The sequence below is a fragment of the Leptodactylus fuscus genome, chromosome 7, assembly GCF_031893055.1.
Source record: "Leptodactylus fuscus isolate aLepFus1 chromosome 7, aLepFus1.hap2, whole genome shotgun sequence".
In the NCBI taxonomy this organism is placed as follows: Eukaryota; Metazoa; Chordata; class Amphibia; order Anura; family Leptodactylidae; genus Leptodactylus; species Leptodactylus fuscus.
In genome coordinates, this window is record NC_134271.1 from 139,094,380 (window position 1) to 139,114,600 (window position 20,221).

A 20,221-nucleotide genomic window follows, 5' to 3' on the forward strand; every position below is an offset into this window, starting at 1 on the left:
TGTACACAGTGACTGCACCAGCAGAATAGTGAGTGCAGCTCTGGAGTATAATACAGGATGTAACTCAGGATCAGTACAGGATAAGTAATGTAATGTATGTACACAGTGACTGTACCAGCAGAATAGTGAGCGCAGCTCTGGAGTATAATACAGGATGGAACTCAGGATCAGTACAGGATAAGTAATGTAATGTATGTACACAGTGACTGTACCAGCAGAATAGTGAGTGCAGCTCTGGAGTATAATACAGGATGTAACTAAGGATCAGTACAGGATAAGTAATGTAATGTATGTACACAGTGACTGCACCAGCAGAATAGTGAGTGCAGCTCTGGAGTATAATACAGGATGTAACTAAGGATCAGTACAGGATAAGTAATGTAATGCACAGTACACAGTGACTTAACTTTTCATATAGATTACTTGTATATACCAACTATAAAATACATTACAGTTTGAATGGATATATCAGAGCTTCCTTTTTTTGGTTTATGACGTGTTCAAAACAATCCTGTAAATTCTATTGGAAAACCGGACAAATCATAAAAGTTTCATTGACCTCCTATGACCTGATGTTCTGGTTCTGAATGTGTTGAAAAATGTAATAAATATGTCACGACAGCTCACAAACTTCATATCCACATGGACTATAAAGCCGAATCGTAATAAAGGGATCCGCAAAGTAGGTGACCCACCACCCAGCAGAACACTTGAAAAGTGAATGTGTGATACCTATGAGCTCCTTAGGGCTCCCTGTCGCTATATGACCAGTATGCAGCAGATTTTATACATGGCTGATATTGATCCAGATGGTATTGGGGGGGGGGGGGGATCATAGCATTCAGGTAGAAACCTCAAACCATAGATCTGAGATTTTTTTCCCAACCTACCGGCTGCCTTACATTGGCGGGGGTTGTAGTTTTAGTCTTTGCAGCCCGATTCCTGCAATGCAGATGTCTATTAATATTATTCTTAAAAGGTTTGCTCATGGCGCGGTGGGTAAACGTCCTTGAGTGAGACATTACGCTACAATACATCACGTCCATCTTTACACAGCAGCGCCTAATCCCGAATCGCCCGTCATCTCAAGCCATTTGAAAGCACCATGAATTTTTCAGCAGACATTTTTGAGCCGCGATGTTATCATTTCCGTGTAACGGGAGCCAGCTACTGTTTAACATGCCAAATGGATGAATGGTGTTCTTCCCTAGCAAAAAGGGGGGAGGGGGCAGAGAATGACGGCCACATGCCTCACCGAGCCAACTTTAAAGTATAGGACTAATTCATTGTTTTAATTTTTACGCCTGAGAAGAAGACGCCTCATAGCAATAAGAAAGTGGAAAGTGGACGACAACTCTGATGCCGTGCACAATGTCAATATACTTGGGGGCTACTAAGTATCCCTGGCCATCCAATCTTTGGGGTAGGGGGTATGATTGTCCACAGATTGACCATTTAGAAGGGAGTTGATGGGGTCTAACAAGTCATCCTATATGGTCAACTGAACAACCAGTGACATCACCAAGGTGCCTCCTGCCTACGTGATGTCAGCGGTGTTACGTCTACAGATGCGTCACGTTCCAATCAGCCAAAAGTACGTATGAAATTATCGCCAGAAGGGAGATACACCCAGATACAAAAGTGCATAGTCGTACTCGGTAACAATCGATGCTACAGCTGAATGCAGATGGTCTGGAGTGGCCAGAGATTGAATTCCCTTGACTGTTATGGTGCCGCCTAAAGAAGAAGAAAACAAGGTAAAAATGCACTGTAACTAAGCCGATGTAAACACGTGTAACAATGGAAATGGGTTAACTTGTATTGGATAGCACATTCTACAAGACTATACAGTTTGTCACATGCCCCGTCCAGCTGCCCCACCACTCGTTGCAACCTCCTAGACAGCGCTCACTGTTAACACTGTAGAGCTAAGGATTCCGGATGTGCAGGTTGCAAGCAAATGTTATTGGATCCCAAGCGCCTCCATGGGGGTTCCCTGCATATATATCAACAGCCTGCTGCATTCTACAGCATTGTACAGCCACCCCAATTCGAGCGGGTTGGTAAAGAAAATTGCAAAGCCAAGAGACCCTCCCGGAGACAAGCCCGACTTCTCCCCTTTGCTTGGGCGCCTCGGCTCGCTGTGGTCCTTGGCTTTGCATCTTGAAGCCAGAAAGCAGGAAATATTCCTTTTTTTTTTTGGGAAATGAGGATGTTATAAATGCTCGCACCCCTCACATGAGGCTTTTTCTGTAATGACTGCTCAGTTTCTGTTTCGGGTCTGAGGACTGCATGTCTGCTTGTTTATATAGGTCCCTCAGCTCCTTAATTTCCTGCAGAACCTTCCTGGCCTGCTTCCAGTTGGAAGAGGCTTCTTCTAGTAGCCTCTCAGCTTCTTGTAGGACATTTTCAGAAGAGTCCACCTTCCCAGAAGATTCCTTTCCCTTTTTTTTCCCATTCCCACATTCTTTCACCTCGGTGAGAAGTTCCTGAGTTTTATCAATCTTCTGAGCAATCAGTTCTTGTATTCGCGTCAACTTATCGGTCTCCGGTACCTTTTTGGGTATCGGTCGCTGTCCAGAAGAGTCCGAACGGGACAAGATCTCCTCCATGGAGGCACATTTGTTCTTCTCGGAATAGGACAATTTTTTAGGAACCTGAGGTGTGTAGGTTGTGCCCTTTCCAAATGAATCGCGGTGTGAAGCCCATTTTTCCCAGGGTATTTGGTCTTTCCCTTGATCAAGGTTTTCCAACCTTCCCTTTTCTGGGCACTTGAGGTTTTCAGAGTCTGATCTGCGGCGAACTGAAGCCAGCTGCGCCACAGACTTATCCAGGTCTACTCTGAAGCTCTGCTCACAGCTTTGTTCTTCTGGAGAGGCATCTTCTTCCTGGATGAGGTCTAAAGTCAGCATTCCATCGGACGTTGAGGTAGATGCCTGCAAAAAAAAAAAAAATGTTTGCACATCATTATGACTAGATACATAATTTTTCACCCACATTATGAAAATATAGTAAAAATGGATTATTACACATTTACAGCTCACGTCATCATCAGAATCCTACATATCCCATCCTACTATTATAAATGTGAAAGTTTGTGTGTTTGGATGTTTGTTCCTCAATCACGCAAAAGCGGCTGAATGGATTTGAATGAAATTCGGCACATAGATAGTTTGTAACCTCGATTAACACATAGGCTATGGTAAATGACATGGCTTCATGACTATTATGAATTTATGTTCACATACTATATTACACTGCTCCTGCAGCAGCTTATCTCAGCTTCTGATAACGCCAGGTCTGTTATCTCTCTGTGTAAACACTCAGCTAGCCCTCAGTGGATTGTGTACATGCATTTGCATATTATCTGATCTGCTCCAGGCAACATGCTGACACACTGGATAGAAAAACGCCTGTAATCCAAATTGGCAGTTTGTTACTTTTAAACATGCTGGAAAAAAGAAAATCTAATTTGTTGCAAAATTCTAAAACAACGAGAGCAATGAATGTAGCCTGAAGTCACAGAGCTCTCCTCAAGCAGAGCGGAGGGGGATCATCGGCGCCGACAACACGCTCATTATATGGCGCCCCAGTGAGTTGCTGATGCCGGAACAATCACGGGCACAGCGTGAGGAACAAGTTCAGCAGCAGGCCAGCTTGACAGCTGCTGAAACGCAGGAGCAGGCGCATCATCAACGCCAACAGCACGCTCATTATATGGCACCCCAGTGAGTTGCTGATGCCGGAACAATCACGGGCACAGCGTGAGGAACAAGTTCAGCAGCAGGCCAGCTTGACAGCTGCTGAAACGCAGGAGCAGGCGCATCATCAACGCCAACAGCACGCTCATTATATGGCACCCCAGTGAGTTGCTGATGCCGGAACAATCATGGGCACGGCGTGAGGAACAAGTTCAGCAGCAAGCCAGCTTGACAGCTGCTGAAACGCAGGAGCAGGCAGATCATCAATGCCAACAACACGCTCATCATATGGTGTCCCAGCAAGGTGCTGAGATGCCGGAACAATCACAGGCACAATGTGAGGAACAAGTTCAGCAGCAGGACAGCTTGAGAGCTGCCGAAATGCCGGAGCAGGCAAACCATCGACGGCAGCAATTTGCTGAATATAGGCGGATCGTCGACGCCAACAACCCGCAGACAAAGTCGCGGGCAGAGGCTAGTAACATATAAAGTAACTTTGCAAGTACAATCTCTTACTTGTCTTATGCGCTATTCCCTTACACTTTGCTGATTTGCAGCTAACGCTCAGGATGCATCTCCTCACATCTTGCTGGCCTATAGCCTTTACTGAACATGACTCGGTGCAGAACATGGATTTTTATTATTATGTACTGTCATATCTATTGACCATATAGGTTTATAAGAGGGTGGCTTGGCTGGTCAGACCCTACAATCAGCATAGTCTGGGAACCTATTACCTAGGTGTTTTCAAAGGGGGAAAATTGGCCACAGCAGGTCACCTCGGACTGGTTTAGGGCTATGGGCTTCCAAGCAGTGTCTCTTATTTTCCTGTACCATGCTGAGAATCTATTCTCATTCGGAGTTGGGTGAGCTGGCACAGGGATTCGGATCTATTTGATGGAGGCTTCGTCATCTTACCACCCAGCTACTGACGACCGTGAAGAAACTGCTGATCATAGCTTGCGGCGAGAAGAGAAAGCCTGCATAGAATATATCAGACTTCAGGCCGTGACTATAATTTCTCCCCGGAAAACTCCTCACGCACACAACTGCATGCTATTTTAGTGTGCCCTGGTTTTTCTAGGATAGCACACTGAGCTCATGTACACTGCTGTGGTTTCCACGGGTCCATGTGCAGATTGCCAAAAAAACCAAACAAATTATGTCCTATTCTGCTCAGTGTCTGCAGCACGGACTAGCCCGAAAACTACGGATGTCACGCGGATTACATTTATATTTGCGGATCAGTTACCTATCTACTCACAGGGGGGTTTAGCTTCTTTGCAAATACGGATGAGAAACCGATGCAATACTGACCATTTTTGTGAACATACAGCACTGATGCTGAAGACACGCCAATGACACACGGATTGCAAAAACTGAACGCTCAGTCGGATTTTGCGGACGGCAAATTACACACAGTTGTTTTCGTGATACCCTAGGCCTCATGTCTTGTTTTTTACTGACCCATTAATTTCTTTGGCCTCATACACACGACCATGTCTATGCCTGGGCCACAAGAAAATGGTTGTGTACACAGTAAGCTGGTGTAAGCAGCCATTTTCTTGTGGCCCCTTACACGCACCTCCCATGAGGCGAGCTGAAGCGACTGCTTCAAGCGGCGCTATGCCAGGGCCCTGGGGAGGGCGGCATTTTTGCTTACCTAAGCCAGTCCAGGACAAGCTGTCCTGGACTGGCTTAGCGTCACCGTCACCGAGCGGTGGATTGGGGAGGCCCTGTGGACGCAGCGCTGCTCCAGCAGCCGCCCCTCACGCTCAGGAAGAGAGCAGATCCTCTCCCTGCCTGCTAACGCCGCTCCGCCAGGCCCCCTTCGCCACACCCCCTTCGCTCCGCCGCGCCCCCCTTTTCTCCGCCGCGCCCCTCCTCCCGGGGGGGGGGGGGGGGCGGCTTTCTGTCGTCCGCGTCGGGCGGCGAAAAAGGTAGATTCACCCCTGCCCTTACACAGTAAGATGGTGTAAGTGGCCATTTTCTTGTGGCCGCTTACACAGTAAGCTGGTGTAAGCGGCCATTTTCTTGTGGCCTGGGCATGCGCAGTCTACTCTGCCTGAGGCCTAGAAAATTGAAATCCAAGATGGAAGCAGACGTGGGAAGAGGGCGTTCCAGAAGAAGATAGAGGCGTTGCTGGAGAGTTCTCTCACAGCACTGGGGACACCCTCATTGCTGTTTGAGTGCTGGGGCCCGCCTCCAGTGCTGCAAGAGAACTCATTTGCATACCAAAGAATACCCGTATTTCTACCGAACGGCGGCGCGGAGAAGACATCTAAAGGTAGGAGAAGAATAGCCTTTCTTAAGGCTATTCCTACATGTTAGTCAGACAAAAAGTGTATCCAATGATAGGATCCCTTTAATGAAAGAAGCCGCAAAAGGACGGCACATGGGGACATCCCCGTGTCCCCCGTGTGCACCCCATGCATGTAATTCATGGCAGGGCGATTGCAGCACAGTTGTCTTAATCAACCTTAGGCTGAGGCTACACGTTACAGAAACACAGTAGAAGTAAAGTGCTAAATTTTACAGTCCCGGCAAACTGTGGGAAAAAAAATCCCCAAACTGTGGAAAAAAAATGCAAAACACAGTGGAAAAGCAATGCAAACTATTTTTTGGGATTGCCTTTACCTCTGCGTTTTTTCCCATTTTAGTTACATTTTGCTACATATGGCTCAAGCTTTACAATGAGAAAATCATGTGGCTACTCCAGAGACAGCCCTGTTTGCCGTCACCTAGTTTACTAGACAGAATTTTTTTTTTATTTTTTTTTGGGGGGGGGCAATATGGTGGACAGAGACGGGGTTAGAACAGTCCCTTTTGCTTTTCTACCTGAGCTGCACATGGTGTAATAATACATCCCAAGTCTGAAGGGTCAAGTGGTATTTATGTTCTATGCAAAACAATTTGCTTGCTTAACAGGTGTCAAAATTGGGGTCAGTCGGGGTGAGTGACCCTTGACCTGCCAATTGGCCTTTGATGCAGATACACCCTCAGCTGTACACACAGAAGACACTCAGTCCTTTGTAACGTCATATGGTCGCAGATGCCGGCGTGATCTACGTTGTGTTTCGGTACGTGTGGACAGGTGCGTCCTACTACAATACACTTCTTATCCATCATGGCAGAGGGGAGAGTGTTCCTCTACAGCAACGAAAATGGATGATTATATGGCAGTAGTCCGATATCATCTACAAGAGACAGTAAGCAGCCGAAAATGACTCTCAGCAGCAGCATCAGGTTAAACAAGATGACGGAGTTTGACAATTGTTAACCCAACACATATCTGTCCTGTTTCTAATCAACAGCCCAAGCAAGTATGAATGTGTATCCTAGTATACGCCGATACTAAGAAGCTGTAGAGTGTATTGCAATTTCAACTGCGTCTTCTCGAGTTTTCTGCCGCAGAATCTGACTCCTCTTTAGATGCTGAATTTTAAGCAAATTTTGAGAGGAGTACACCTGCATTTCGCCTTTATTGGGCAGGGCCAAATTCCACGTCAAGTTCATTTTCCACCTATCGTTCATTTCAATGGCCGTTCTCAGGCAGAATCCATCTGAAGAACGAGCAGGACGCTTATTTTTCCCGCTAGCTGGAAAAAAATCAACATTGAATGGAATGGAATTCGATGCAGATTCCGCCTAAAATTCAGCATCAAATTCCTACGTGTGAACACTAGGGTTGAGCCGATCTTGACTTTTCAGGATCGATTTTGAAATCCGATTTCCGATCATTTTTCATTCGAACCCGATCTCGATCCCAATGCAAGTCAATGGGATTTTTCTACTAATTGGAGATCGGATTTTAAAAACAATCCTTTTCACTATACAGCATGGAGTCTAACAATTGAACGCTTTAATTGTTAGAATCCACGCTGTGTAGTGATTTTTTTTAATCACTAAGTAGCCAGAGGATTTTTTTTTTTAATCCTCTGGCTACTTAGTCCCCCCTGGTGGCCACTTACCTGCAGAGATGGCTGGTCTGGTGCCCGGTGTTCTCGTTCTTCGCCTTGCTGCCCCCGCCTCCCAGGTTAGGAGAGTGTGGGTGGGTACTTGGAGGGGAGACGTCACGTCTTCCCACCCTGTATCCGCCCACACTTTCCTAAGCCACAAGCCCCGCCTTCTTCCTAGCTCTTTAACACTAACCTGGGAGGCGGGGGCAGCGAGGTGAAGAAGAACGAGAACACCGGACCAGCCATCTCTGCAGGTAAGTAGCTACTAGAGATGTTAGCTAGTCTCCCATTAGAATGAATGGATGCAGCCGGCGCGCAAGGGGTTAAGGCTGTGTGCCGGCTGCTTCCATTCATTCCTATGGAACCACAGCGGAGCCTTCACACTGAGTATACACTCCGCTCAGAATGAGCTGAGCGTATACTCAGTGTGAAGGCTAATATTGTTAGCTTTCCCCACAATGCTTGGCCAGTAGCAAAGCATTGTGGGAAATAATCACCGATCTCGATCCCACCTAAAAAGATCGTGTTTGGAATTCTGAAATTTTCTCGATTGCCGATCGGAATCCGATCTTTTCCGATCGCTCAACCCTAGTGAACACCCCCTAATAGACTTAGCGTTATAAAGCTGCCAGAGTTTCTTGTGTGTGTCATGGTCTGGAAACCGTAAGCGCATGATAGGAAGTTCCTGTTCTGTAAAGCAGCGATTGATTGAACTTGAGTACATACCACAGCCATGAGGTGACCTCTTGTCGGCGGACGCCTGGAGTGTTGTATCTTCGCTCTGTCTCTGGTTGGATGGGCCAAATAGCTATCTTCTTCTACTGTGACCTATGGTAAAAAGGTGGACATTCCTTTATAATACAATTACCTACAGGATCCAATAATATTCACACTTCCTCATAATCAAGCATCACAAAAGGTTACGTCCTCCAAGTAAGGAAACATAATGCTAGACTATTGGAGAGGGATTAACGGAAGAAATGACAATGGAATATAAGAAAATTCCTGCCTTTTTTCTTCTTCTTTTCCATGTGTGAGGTCCAGAACAGATGCAGCAATTGTTACTAGTGAGCACACAGAAAGGCCAGCTGCCTGGACGCAGCCCAGGTGGATACTGCTTACCTCATCTAAGATGCGGTTCTTGGCTCGAGTAATCGCAGAGTTCAAGGCGTTGATCCAAGATTCTTTTTCCTCCGGGCTGACAGCAAGGAAGATCAGGTTTGGTGCCTGACGGAAATAAGGGATTCTGTTATTTCATGTAGGGAATATGTACTGTAGGACGAGGTTGGACAAGGTTTGTATCATTTTTTTGGTATCTGTGGCTGGTGAGATTTTGACCCTCGAGACAACTATTTGTCCAAAAAATGGATGCCCAGTACCAATGGACAATAAAGTTCTTAAAGTCCATAATCCAAAGGCTTGGACATGCAGAAACAGCCGAGTGTACTCATTTACTATGGAAGGTTCGGCCACCTCTCCGAGGGAATGGTCAAGTCATAGACTAATAGAGATACATGGAGAGTCTCAATGGCAACCACTTCTTAATAGGTGTCCTTATATATGAGAGCAATCTCATCCGAACTCCTGGCTGGTCTACCAATGGGTGTTGGGGCGTCTCAGATCTCCCTCAATAGCAGATTTCCGGAATCCAACATAACCAATCCTTCTAACAGGAGGTAAGCTACTGACACACACCAGCAAAGCACACATGGGTATGGGGGGGGAATTGGGATGAACAACAGTTGTCTTGGTTTGTGACCACTTTAAAGGGGTTGAAGATGAAATTAAAAGTGGCAGAACACTCCTTTAAGCCAAACATATGCTCAGACAAATTGGCAAAATGGATAACAGACCCTGTAATGTGTAATGTGTAATGTGTAGAGAGGCCTTCCAATCCTCCCTCCAGTGAGGGTAAATGTTGACCTCAAATGACCATGGACTGTATATGACATGACCATGGACTGTATATCACATGACCATGGACTGTATATGACATGACCATGGACTGTATATCACACGACCATAGACTGTATATCACACGACCATGGACTGTATATCACATGAGCATGGACTGTACATCACATGACCATGGACTGTATATCACACGACCATAGACTGTACATCACATGACCATGGACTGTATATCACATGACCATGGACTGTACATCACATGACCATGGACTGTATATCACATGACCATGGACTGTATATCACATGACCATGGACTGATTTTTATCCACTGGAAGTAATCAGAATCAATGAAAGCAAGCAGAGATCTCAAAAACTCTGAGGAATTGATATAGAAAGTGTATTGGAAAATTGTACAATTTCTCATTATACAAACAATAACATTAGTCTCCCAATATTAGTCTGAAACTGGACAAACCCGTTAAGCTAGGTTCACACCTACATCAGTATTTCCGTTCTTCTGGTCTGTTAGAGGTTACAGATGAACAGAAAAATCCTGAGGAACCCCATTGACTATAATGGGGTCTGTCGGGTGTCCATAAATTTTTAACAAACATCGCTGGCTGAAAAAGTCGTCCATGCAGGACTTTTTCGTCCAGTACTTCTTGCAACGCAGATGTGAACATAGCCATAAGTGTAGTGTCCATATCAGTCTGTAAAAAAACACGAGGTAAATGGACATGGTTGGATTTGGCCAGAGTTAGGGTCGGTTCACACTAGTTTATGTGTTGACCGCTCCGTACGGAATACAAGTGCAGTTAAAGCGCACAAATTCCATAGACTATAATGGGGTACGTGTGCTTGCCGAGCACTGCCCACGCGAATCATTCATGCGGGCAGTGCGCTGCAAGCACACCGACCCCATTATAGTCTATGGGGTCTGTGCTCTTGCAATTGCGCTTGTATTCCGTTTGGAAGGGTCCTCATGCGGACGCAACACATAAGCTAGTGTGAACCGGGCATTACAGGGGTTAATTTATCTCAACAGATGACAGCCAAAAGGGATAAGTGTGCCCAAGTGAAGAAATGATCCAGCAATAATAATAGCTGCCCGTTCTGTCTCATGTGCTGACGGCGGCAGATATTATCCAGCAGATTAATTAGAAAAAGAACAATATAGAGACGAGAATGTAACTCCCACGTAACAGAATATACACCAGCAAAACACATACACCAGCAAAACAGACAAAGCTCATGGGTGTCTGCAGTCACTGAGGATGAGTTCACACGGGGTATTTTGGTCAGGCCGTATCCGCCTCAAAATCCTGACCAAAAAGACAGCGCCCATTGAAATCAATGGGAGACGGTTAATGAGAACAGGTGTGCTCATTCTTCAGGCGGAGTCACCTCGCGACATCCACCTGAAGACACTCCCTCCTCCTGACTAGGACCATTCATTTGGGCCTAATCCATAGCAGAATGCGTGACTGGATGCCGATGCACTGCACCGGCATCCAGTCGCGGCAAACTGTATTTTGGACCGGAACCTGAGGCGGCCTCCGCCTCAGGTTGCGGTCCAAAGTACCCCATGTGAACCCGGTCTAATTATCTGACAACCTCCTGTTGTGTAGGACTTGCTACAATATATCAGAACTTTCCTTTATAACAAGTGAAGCCCAGTTCACATCTACGTTCGGGGAGTCTGCCTGGGGACCAATACACATTAAAAAGTGGTTATCTAAGGAAATCCACGCAACTCATAGACTATAACGGGGTCCATGTGGTTTCCGCTCGGTCTCTGCACAAAACATATAGAGAGAAAAGTGCTGATGGCAGGACTTTTCTCTCCACACGTTTCAGGCGGAAACCACACGGACCCCATTATAGTCTATGAGGCCCGCGGATTTCCCAGGTAACCACTTTTTAAGGCTACGTTCTCATCAGCGCTGGATTCTTTGTTGCAGAGAAAAAAGTCCCGCAAGAAGGACATTTACCTCCGTCAATTTCAGTTCCAAAAACGACGGAAACATTATAGTCTATGGGGTATAACTGTTTTCGGGTCCCCAATGAACCAGGACAACAAAGACGCAATGCTACTGTGAACCCAACTTAATATTGTGAGCTACGGTTACATTCACACAACTGAGGTGCAACGGTCTTTCGTGAAAACAATCGGAACATATGAGACAGGAACGTACCGTGTTTCCCGGTTGTTTTGATCGCACGAGTGAAAACCGGCTATGGTTCTTCTTGGATCTGCTTCTTGATTTCCGCAGCTCCTCGCACTTCTCGTAGTCGCTCAGGTCAAAAATTTCTTGTCCGTTCTTTTCATCCTTCACCTAGAAGACATCATGAAGACGTTACTGAGGAAGAAGACTTCTTATTACTGGAAGATTTCTAAGAGAACATGCAGGATCAAAAACATGGAGAACAGGTTAAGCTGGACCATGTGTGGAGACGTAGTAATGTCTCCCGGACCCTGGACCAAAATCTCCTTCTACCCCATTACTGTGCATTACGTGTACACATTTTACATTGGGGTCCAGAGGTTGTTACCCCTTTGACCATGACGCCCTAGTTAAAGTCGCTACAAAGTTTTCTTTGTCCTATTTTCATACAGGGTTCCCATCGTGTACTTGGATTCAGCTGCCCACAATGAAGATTTCCCTGTAATTTGTTACTAAATCCGTGCTTGTATTCCGGTTCTATCTCCCTGAAGATCTTGGTAGTAAGCCACAGGAATCCTCATTACAGGGCTGCGTGTGGCCCACTTATGCAACGCCCATGCTTCCATCCCTTGTGTGGCCTGGCAAGGATCGACTAAACAATAGATGGGGTTAAACACCTCTATATCTTTCCGTTCTGGACCAAATTCTAGGCCATGATAAATGTGTTCCGAATCCAGCACCACAAGGAAAATGTCAACATGTGGATAGGCCATTAAAGAAAAAAAAAGCACGGACAACCCCTTTAAGGCTCAGCACTGATCAGAAAACCTGAGTGCTGCGGCCTCTGCAGCCAAGTGATCATTGAGGGTCCTGGTTGTGAGACCTCCGCCAGTCACATATTGTTGACCTGTTGGATAGTTCAGCAATGTCTGTGTCCAGGAAAACCCCTTTAATACCCTTATTGGGGGATTCCAGGGATCAAATCTCTGAATACATATAAGATAAGATAAGATAATCCTTTAATAGTCCCACAGTGGGGAAATTTCAGCATGTTACAGCAGCCTAGTAATACAGATACATGATAATACACAGTAATATATTACAGGACACTCATAAGCTGAGAAGAGAAGATATACTAGGAGTCCATAGCAGCTAAGGAACGGAAGAAGAAAGAAGGAAGACTTCATAGTCATAATCATTAGTTCTCTGTGCGGAGTGATCTTCGCTTGGTCTGATGTAGATTATACAGCCTGGTCGCGGTTGGAAGGAGGAACCTGCGATAGCTCCTTCTCACACTTGGGGTGGAGCAGACGGTCACTTACAGTGCTGCCAAGTGCCATCAAGGTCCCATACATGGGGTGGGATTTGTTCTCCCGCATGGAGGTCACCACGGGCAGTGTCCTTCTGTCACCCTGGGTCCAGGGGGCTCCCCAGGACAGAGCTGGTCCCCCTGATCAGCCTGTCAAGTCTATTTCTGTCCCTGGTTGATATACTGCTCCCCCAGCAGGCTACACCGAAAAAGATGGCTGAAGGAACCACAGAGTTGAAGAAGGCCCTAAGAAGTGTCCCCCGGACTCCGAAGACCCTCAGCCTCCTGAGCAGGTAGAGTCTGCTGTGGCCCTTTCTGTGCAGCGCCTCCAGGTGATCAGCCCAGTCTAGTTTATTATTGAGGAGCACAGCCAGGTACTTATAGGTCCTGACTACCTCAATGCATGTCCCTTGGATCTCCACTTCTCCGTTTACTAAAGTCCACCACCATCTCCTTGGTCTTCCCAGCATTAATCCTGAGCTGGTTCTGCTGGCACCATTCAACTTATCATATACATAAGTTTCGGAAGACCTCTCACATAGTGTGTATGGGCAACTTGAAGGGCCTTCACTATAGTCAATATTCCAGTTTCACTGTTGTCCATATGGCCTAATATTATATCTAGAGATGAGCGAACAGTGTTCTATCGAACACATGTTCGATCGGATATCAGGGTGTTCGCCATGTTCGAATCGAATCGAACACCAAGTGGTAAAGTGCGCCAAAATTCGATTCCCCTCCCACCTTCCCTGGCGCCTTTTTTGCACCAATAACAGCGCAGGGGAGGTGGGACAGGAACTACGACACCGGGGGCATTGAAAAAAATTGGAAAAAGTCATTGGCTGCCGAAAACAGGTGACCTCCATTTTAGACGGATAGTGGATTTCAAATCCGGGTCATATGAGAATGTGAACTTTGTGACTATGAGACAGGGATAGCTGTACAGGCAGGGATAGCTAGGGATAACCTTTATTTAGGGGGGAATGTTATTAAAAATAACTTTTTGGGGCTCTATCGGGTGTGTAATTGTGATTTTTGTGAGATAAACTTTTTCCCATAGGGATGCATTGGCCAGCGCTGATTGGCCGAATTCCGTACTCTGGCCAATCAGTGCTGGCCAATGCATTCTATTAGCTTGATGAAGCAGAGTGTGCACAAGGGTTCAAGCGCACCCTCGGCTCTGATGTAGGAGAGCCGAGGGTGCACTTGAACCCTTGTGCACCCTCAGCTCTGCTACATCAGAGCCGAGGGTGCGCTTGAACCCTTGTGCACACTCTGCTTAATCAAGCTAATAGAATGCATTGGCCAGCGCTGATTGGCCAATGTATTCTATTAGCCTGATGAAGTAGAGCTGAATGTGTGTGCTAAGCACACACATTCAGCTCTACTTCATCGGGCTAATAGAATGCATTGGCCAGCGCTGATTGGCCAGAGTACGGAACTCGACCAATCAGCGCTGGCTCTGCTGGAGGAGGCGGAGTCTAAGATCGCTCCACACCAGTCTCCATTCAGGTCCGACCTTAGACTCCGCCTCCTCCGGCAGAGCCAGCGCTGATTGGCCGAAGGCTGGCCAATGCATTCCTATGCGAATGCAGAGACTTAGCAGTGCTGAGTCAGTTTTGCTCAACTACACATCTGATGCACACTCGGCACTGCTACATCAGATGTAGCAATCTGATGTAGCAGAGCCGAGGGTGCACTAGAACCCCTGTGCAAACTCAGTTCACGCTAATAGAATGCATTGGCCAGCGCTGATTGGCCAATGCATTCTATTAGCCCGATGAAGTAGAGCTGAATGTGTGTGCTAAGCACACACATTCAGCACTGCTTCATCACGCCAATACAATGCATTAGCCAGTGCTGATCGGCCAGAGTACGGAATTCGGCCAATCAGCGCTGGCTCTGCTGGAGGAGGCGGAGTCTAAGATCGCTCCACACCAGTCTCCATTCAGGTCCGACCTTAGACTCCGCCTCCTCCAGCAGAGCCAGCGCTGATTGGCCGAATTCCGTACTCTGGCCAATCAGCACTGGCTAATGCATTGTATTGGCGTGATGAAGCAGTGCTGAATGTGTGTGCTTAGCACACACATTCAGCTCTACTTCATCGGGCTAATAGAATGCATTGGCCAATCAGCGCTGGCCAATGCATTCTATTAGCGTGAACTGAGTTTGCACAGGGGTTCTAGTGCACCCTCGGCTCTGCTACATCAGATTGCTACATCTGATGTAGCAGTGCCGAGTGTGCATCAGATGTGTAGTTGAGCAAAACTGACTCAGCACTGCTAAGTCTGCATTCGCATAGGAATGCATTGGCCAGCCTTCGGCCAATCAGCGCTGGCTCTGCCGGAGGAGGCGGAGTCTAAGGTCGGACCTGAATGGAGACTGGTGTGGAGCGATCTTAGACTCCGCCTCCTCCAGCAGAGCCAGCGCTGATTGGTCGAGTTCCGTACTCTGGCCAATCAGCACTGGCCAATGCATTTCTATGGGGAAAAGTTAGCTTGCGAAAATCGCAAACTGACAGGGATTTCCATGAAATAAAGTGACTTTTATGCCCCCAGACATGCTTCCCCTGCTGTCCCAGTGTCATTCCAGGGTGTTGGTATCATTTCCTGGGGTGTCATAGTGGACTTGGTGACCCTCCAGACACGAATTTGGGTTTCCCCCTTAACGAGTTTATGTTCCCCATAGACTATAATGGGGTTCGAAACCCATTCGAACACTCGAACAGTGAGCGGCTGTTCGAATCGAATTTCGAACCTCGAACATTTTAGTGTTCGCTCATCTCTAATTATATCCCCCCATGAAATGAATATCTATCGAATATATAGATATATTGAATCCTTTGATTTCACCAGGACCCAACTCTTCCAAATAGAATATTTCCACATCCAACATGCCCGATCCCTTTTTAGTTTTCATAGGAAAGGCAACTTATTCCCCTCGCCAATCTAAGAACACATGGATGCTTAGTTGGAGTGTGCATGTATATAACACGTTAAGAAGGAGTAGTCATTGGCTGGATCTTCTGACAGCTATCTAGGGTGTCGCCATCCCACACAACAATGGGCACCATGAATCTCCTTATGGATAATTCATATTATAAACTCCAAGTGACAAGATGTGACAAGTTAATGGTCTGTTTCTGTTCTTCATTGTGAGACCCCATCTTCTCTACAAACAACAAGGCTCGCCGGATAATTAGCGTTCTGGGATACGGATAAGCAGAGCATCCTGGGAAATCTCCCTCCCCTTGTTGATCCCATGATAGATAGCACAGCGGGATGTCTGGGGGACCGGTCAATAGTCCATCAATAAAGCATTTGTTTCAAAATGGAGCTTCCGAGAAAGCACAAGTTGTGTTAACCTCTTCTTTCCCGGCAATATATACTGGCCGAGGACAGTCCTGCTTGGAGATGCTAGGCCTTTAAACGGATCAAAGTGCTCTGGCTAAGCTATTATAGAGTCGGAGGAAGGCTAAAACCTTTATAGAAACCACAGGATAACCATTAGGAGAACCTTATGACCACCAAGTGCGTTTTTCCACTTGCTTGTATAGCGCCAATATATCTCACAACGCTATACAGACACCGTCCTCGTTCCCCACAGCGTGGCTCATAATCGAATTTCTCTAGCTCAAACACCTACATGCAATACACTACAGCAAATTGTGCAAAACTCGCATAACTATAAGGGAGAGATGAAACCGTAGCACACGCCTATAGCCATATACTAAGTATACAGCTGCTTCTATTCAAGTGAATGGGAACCGGGCTGTTGTTCCAAGCGCCAACACTACACTGAACAGATTGGAAGCTGTATACAGTGTACAGAGCTCCAGGGCGCCTAGAAGTGTAGCCCACTCCCGTTTACTTGAATAGAAGGGGGGCTGTTTCCAACTGTATACTTGGTATATGGCCTTCGGCAACCAAAACACTTGATCAGGATGGTGTCTCGGTGTCAGATCCTGACTGATCCTGCGGATAGGTCACCTTCGGGTCCTGGACAATCCCTTTAAGATTAGCACCCACAACAGAAAACAATAGGAAAGGTTTGTAGGTGGATTGACTACCCGGTTCCTGGGATAATCCAGACCTGAGGCCTAGGGGTTCACCATGCCAGTTCAGTCCAAAGGTGGATTTATCTTTTCAATGCTTCCGGTCACTATAGAATATGCCGTACAACAAGGAGATCTATCCCTTATCGAAATACCATTACTCCTGACCTCACCATATACATGCATGGTCAGATCAACGGCATGCAATGCACCGGCATCCGGTCGCGCACTCCGCTCCAGATTAGGCCCAAATGAATGGTCCTAGTCCAGAGGAGGAAGTGTATTCAGGCGAACTCGCAAGGTGACTCCGCCTGAAGAACGAGCATGTCCGTTCTTTTTTTCCGGGGCCCGGAACAAACCACTCCTGGAAAAAAAGAACTGACCGGCTTCCATTGGAATCAATGGGAGCCGTCCTTTCGGTCAGGATTTTGAGGCTGATACGGCCTGAACTCAGCCTTAGAAAACAGATCCAACAGCCTGATCCTTCTTTCCCCCAATATCCACCATCAAGGGCAAGTCAATACACTCTAATAGCCATGGGATGGCTGGCCACTATCACTATAATTGGTGGCTTTGTCTTAGATGTACTCTATTGAATGGCATATTTCATAAAATGTTTATTTGCTAAGCAATTGGGTGTTTTTGTACCAATTTAACACCACCATAAAAAAGATTTAGTTATACGACAGCCATAGACATGAGGCTGTTGGCAAATCCCAGACTCCATGTCTGTGGTGGCGAGGGTGCGCCAGAATTTGTGCCCAACAACAACTAGACAAAAAAAAGGGCTTCCATGGCTCCATACCAGAGAGGTGAAGATAGGTCGTAGACCAGAAATACCGTCTTTGGCACATCTTCACCGAACAACGATGAGAGGAGCCAAAGTTGTCTACATGGGACACAGCACATTGACCCGCACTGATGGAAACCATTGACAAGTCTCTGGGGATACGTGAGACTCTCCACTCAATGGCAGCAATTCAAGATCATTTCAGCACTTTCTACATTGGTGCCAATGACCATGTTAGATTATATATAGTCACACGCCACTTCTTATCGGACATTTAGCAGCCCACAATGCATGCTGGGAGATGGACTTCCATCAACACCAACTGGGAAGGCTCTGGTTGTGTTGACCACTCTATGCTCTTGTCGTGAAGTGATAGATGACTTGACCTTTCTGATTATAAAACTGCGGGAAGGTCCTGCTACACTCCGAAACAGCAAATGTGGCGATAAGCCCATGTCAGCTGCTATATGGAGCGTTACAGACCTGTCTAAAGACTGCAAGATTATCACATGCTATTTATGTACACTACAAGGAGAGGAAGTAGATTAAGATGTGCGAGAAAGAAGCCTGCACTTGAGACAAAGAGTGATGGGTGATATATATATATATATATATATATATATATATATATATATATATACGAACCACAGACATACCTACAGAGGCGATAAATGTAATAAAAAATAAAATACAAAAATCATCAATATACATATATTCACACAAAAAATTCACACAGCACATCTTAGTGCGAGCAGGAAAGAGTTGCAAACGCGAAAAGTGCAACAGCACTCTGTATAATATACAGCACCAGGACATACAACAATAGAGTTAGAAATCCATTACTACTATTATTTAAAGTGGCTGTCCAGCATATACAGATTTCTGCAATTCATACAGTTTTCCATTGTCCCCCGCCACTGTCCGCTCCAGCAGAAAGGACACGGGACGTCACAGGTGACATATGTGAGCGATGTCCCGATTCCTTTCCTTAGGCCGCTCATTGGCCTCATCGGTCACGAGGACTTCTGCCGGAAGAAGTACCGGGGCACCAATGGATCGGACCGTGGTGAGGGACAACTGGGAAATGGAGTGTGTGTGTGGGGGAGGGTCCAACTTCTTTACAGAAAACCGTATACCCTGGACAAGCCCTTATTAAATGAGCTATTATTATCTATACATATACAGTAAAGTAGAGGTTCTTGGTTATAGAAATTTGATCAAACAGTAAAAAGCCCATCTGCCATGACAAGGTGACCCTACAACAGGGGTGCCCAATACGTCGATCGCGATCTACTGGTAGATCGCAAAGGACGTATGGGTTGATTGTGGGATGCAGGGATCCCCACTGTCTGCTTCTTCACAGTGCAGGCTGAGAGTCATCTCTGGACACTGACAGCCGACGCTGTCTCCTGCTGTCATGATCCACCTGGCCCCGCCCACATGCCCGACCCCACTCACAGACACACCCGGCCCCGCCCACATGCCCATCCCGGCCCCGCCCTAGTAGATCTTTTGCCTTGGGCAGCTAATAAAGTAGCTCATACGCTTAAAAAGTGTGAGCACCCCTGCCCTACACTAAGCAGACATGCCTCTCATGGCCCCAGATTAGGCCTACCGTGTGAATACAGGGCCATCCGGATCCAGAGCAATGCTTTATTCCAATAACAATGGCCTTAGGCAGATGTTTAGAACAGGGTCCCATCTTAATGTGGTCACCTTGTTGGGGCAGATGGGGGGCTTATTACTGTTTGATCAAAAAATATAACTAAGAACCTCTAATTCATATAGATACAGACAATAGCAGTCCATTTAGTAATAAATAATAATGGTGATGCATTTCTGAGGCTGGGTTCACACCTGTGCTGGGGTCTCTTACAAACACCCGCAGACCCCATAGACCTGTGATGGCGAACCTATGGCACGCGTGCCGGAGGTGGCACTCAGAGCCCTTTCTGTAGGCACCCATCTGTGGAACAGATTATACTATATGGGGCCAGTTTGCAGGAGATTACACTGTGTGGGGCCCACTGTGGAGCAAATTGTACTGTGTATCGGCCACTGTGGAGCAGATTGTGTTGTGTATGGGGGGCCCTTTTTGAGTCTCCGCCACAGATGTGAACCTAGCATCACTATATTGTTATGTCCTGATGCCATATACAAAGGTACTTTTTATATACCAGTATGCATGTATTTGTACTATACACATACATACATAGAGACATATAAACAGAGACTCACATCTTGAGGACGATTTGTGGGCTTACATTTACAATTTCTTAATATAATAGAGGGCCACACTATTCCTGCACATTAAAACCCCCATGGTAAAAAG

The 20,221-nt window shown here is 46.4% G+C and overlaps 1 protein-coding gene across 1 annotated transcript in view; it reads right to left on the reverse strand.

Moving 5' to 3' along the window:
* Positions 1-1,373: 1,373 nt before the first annotated feature.
* The window catches only part of PLEKHO1 (pleckstrin homology domain containing O1), a 40,228-nt gene continuing 21,380 nt past the window's right edge, over positions 1,374-20,221 (reverse strand). Inside the window, exons 3-6 of the mRNA XM_075283168.1 lie at positions 11,767-11,907; positions 8,783-8,887; positions 8,387-8,488; positions 1,374-2,936 (exon numbers count right to left, since the gene is read on the reverse strand). Of these exons, the coding sequence (XP_075139269.1) occupies positions 2,235-2,936; positions 8,387-8,488; positions 8,783-8,887; positions 11,767-11,907 (1,050 nt within the window). The 3' untranslated portion in view covers positions 1,374-2,234. The remainder of the gene's footprint in view (positions 2,937-8,386; positions 8,489-8,782; positions 8,888-11,766; positions 11,908-20,221) is intronic.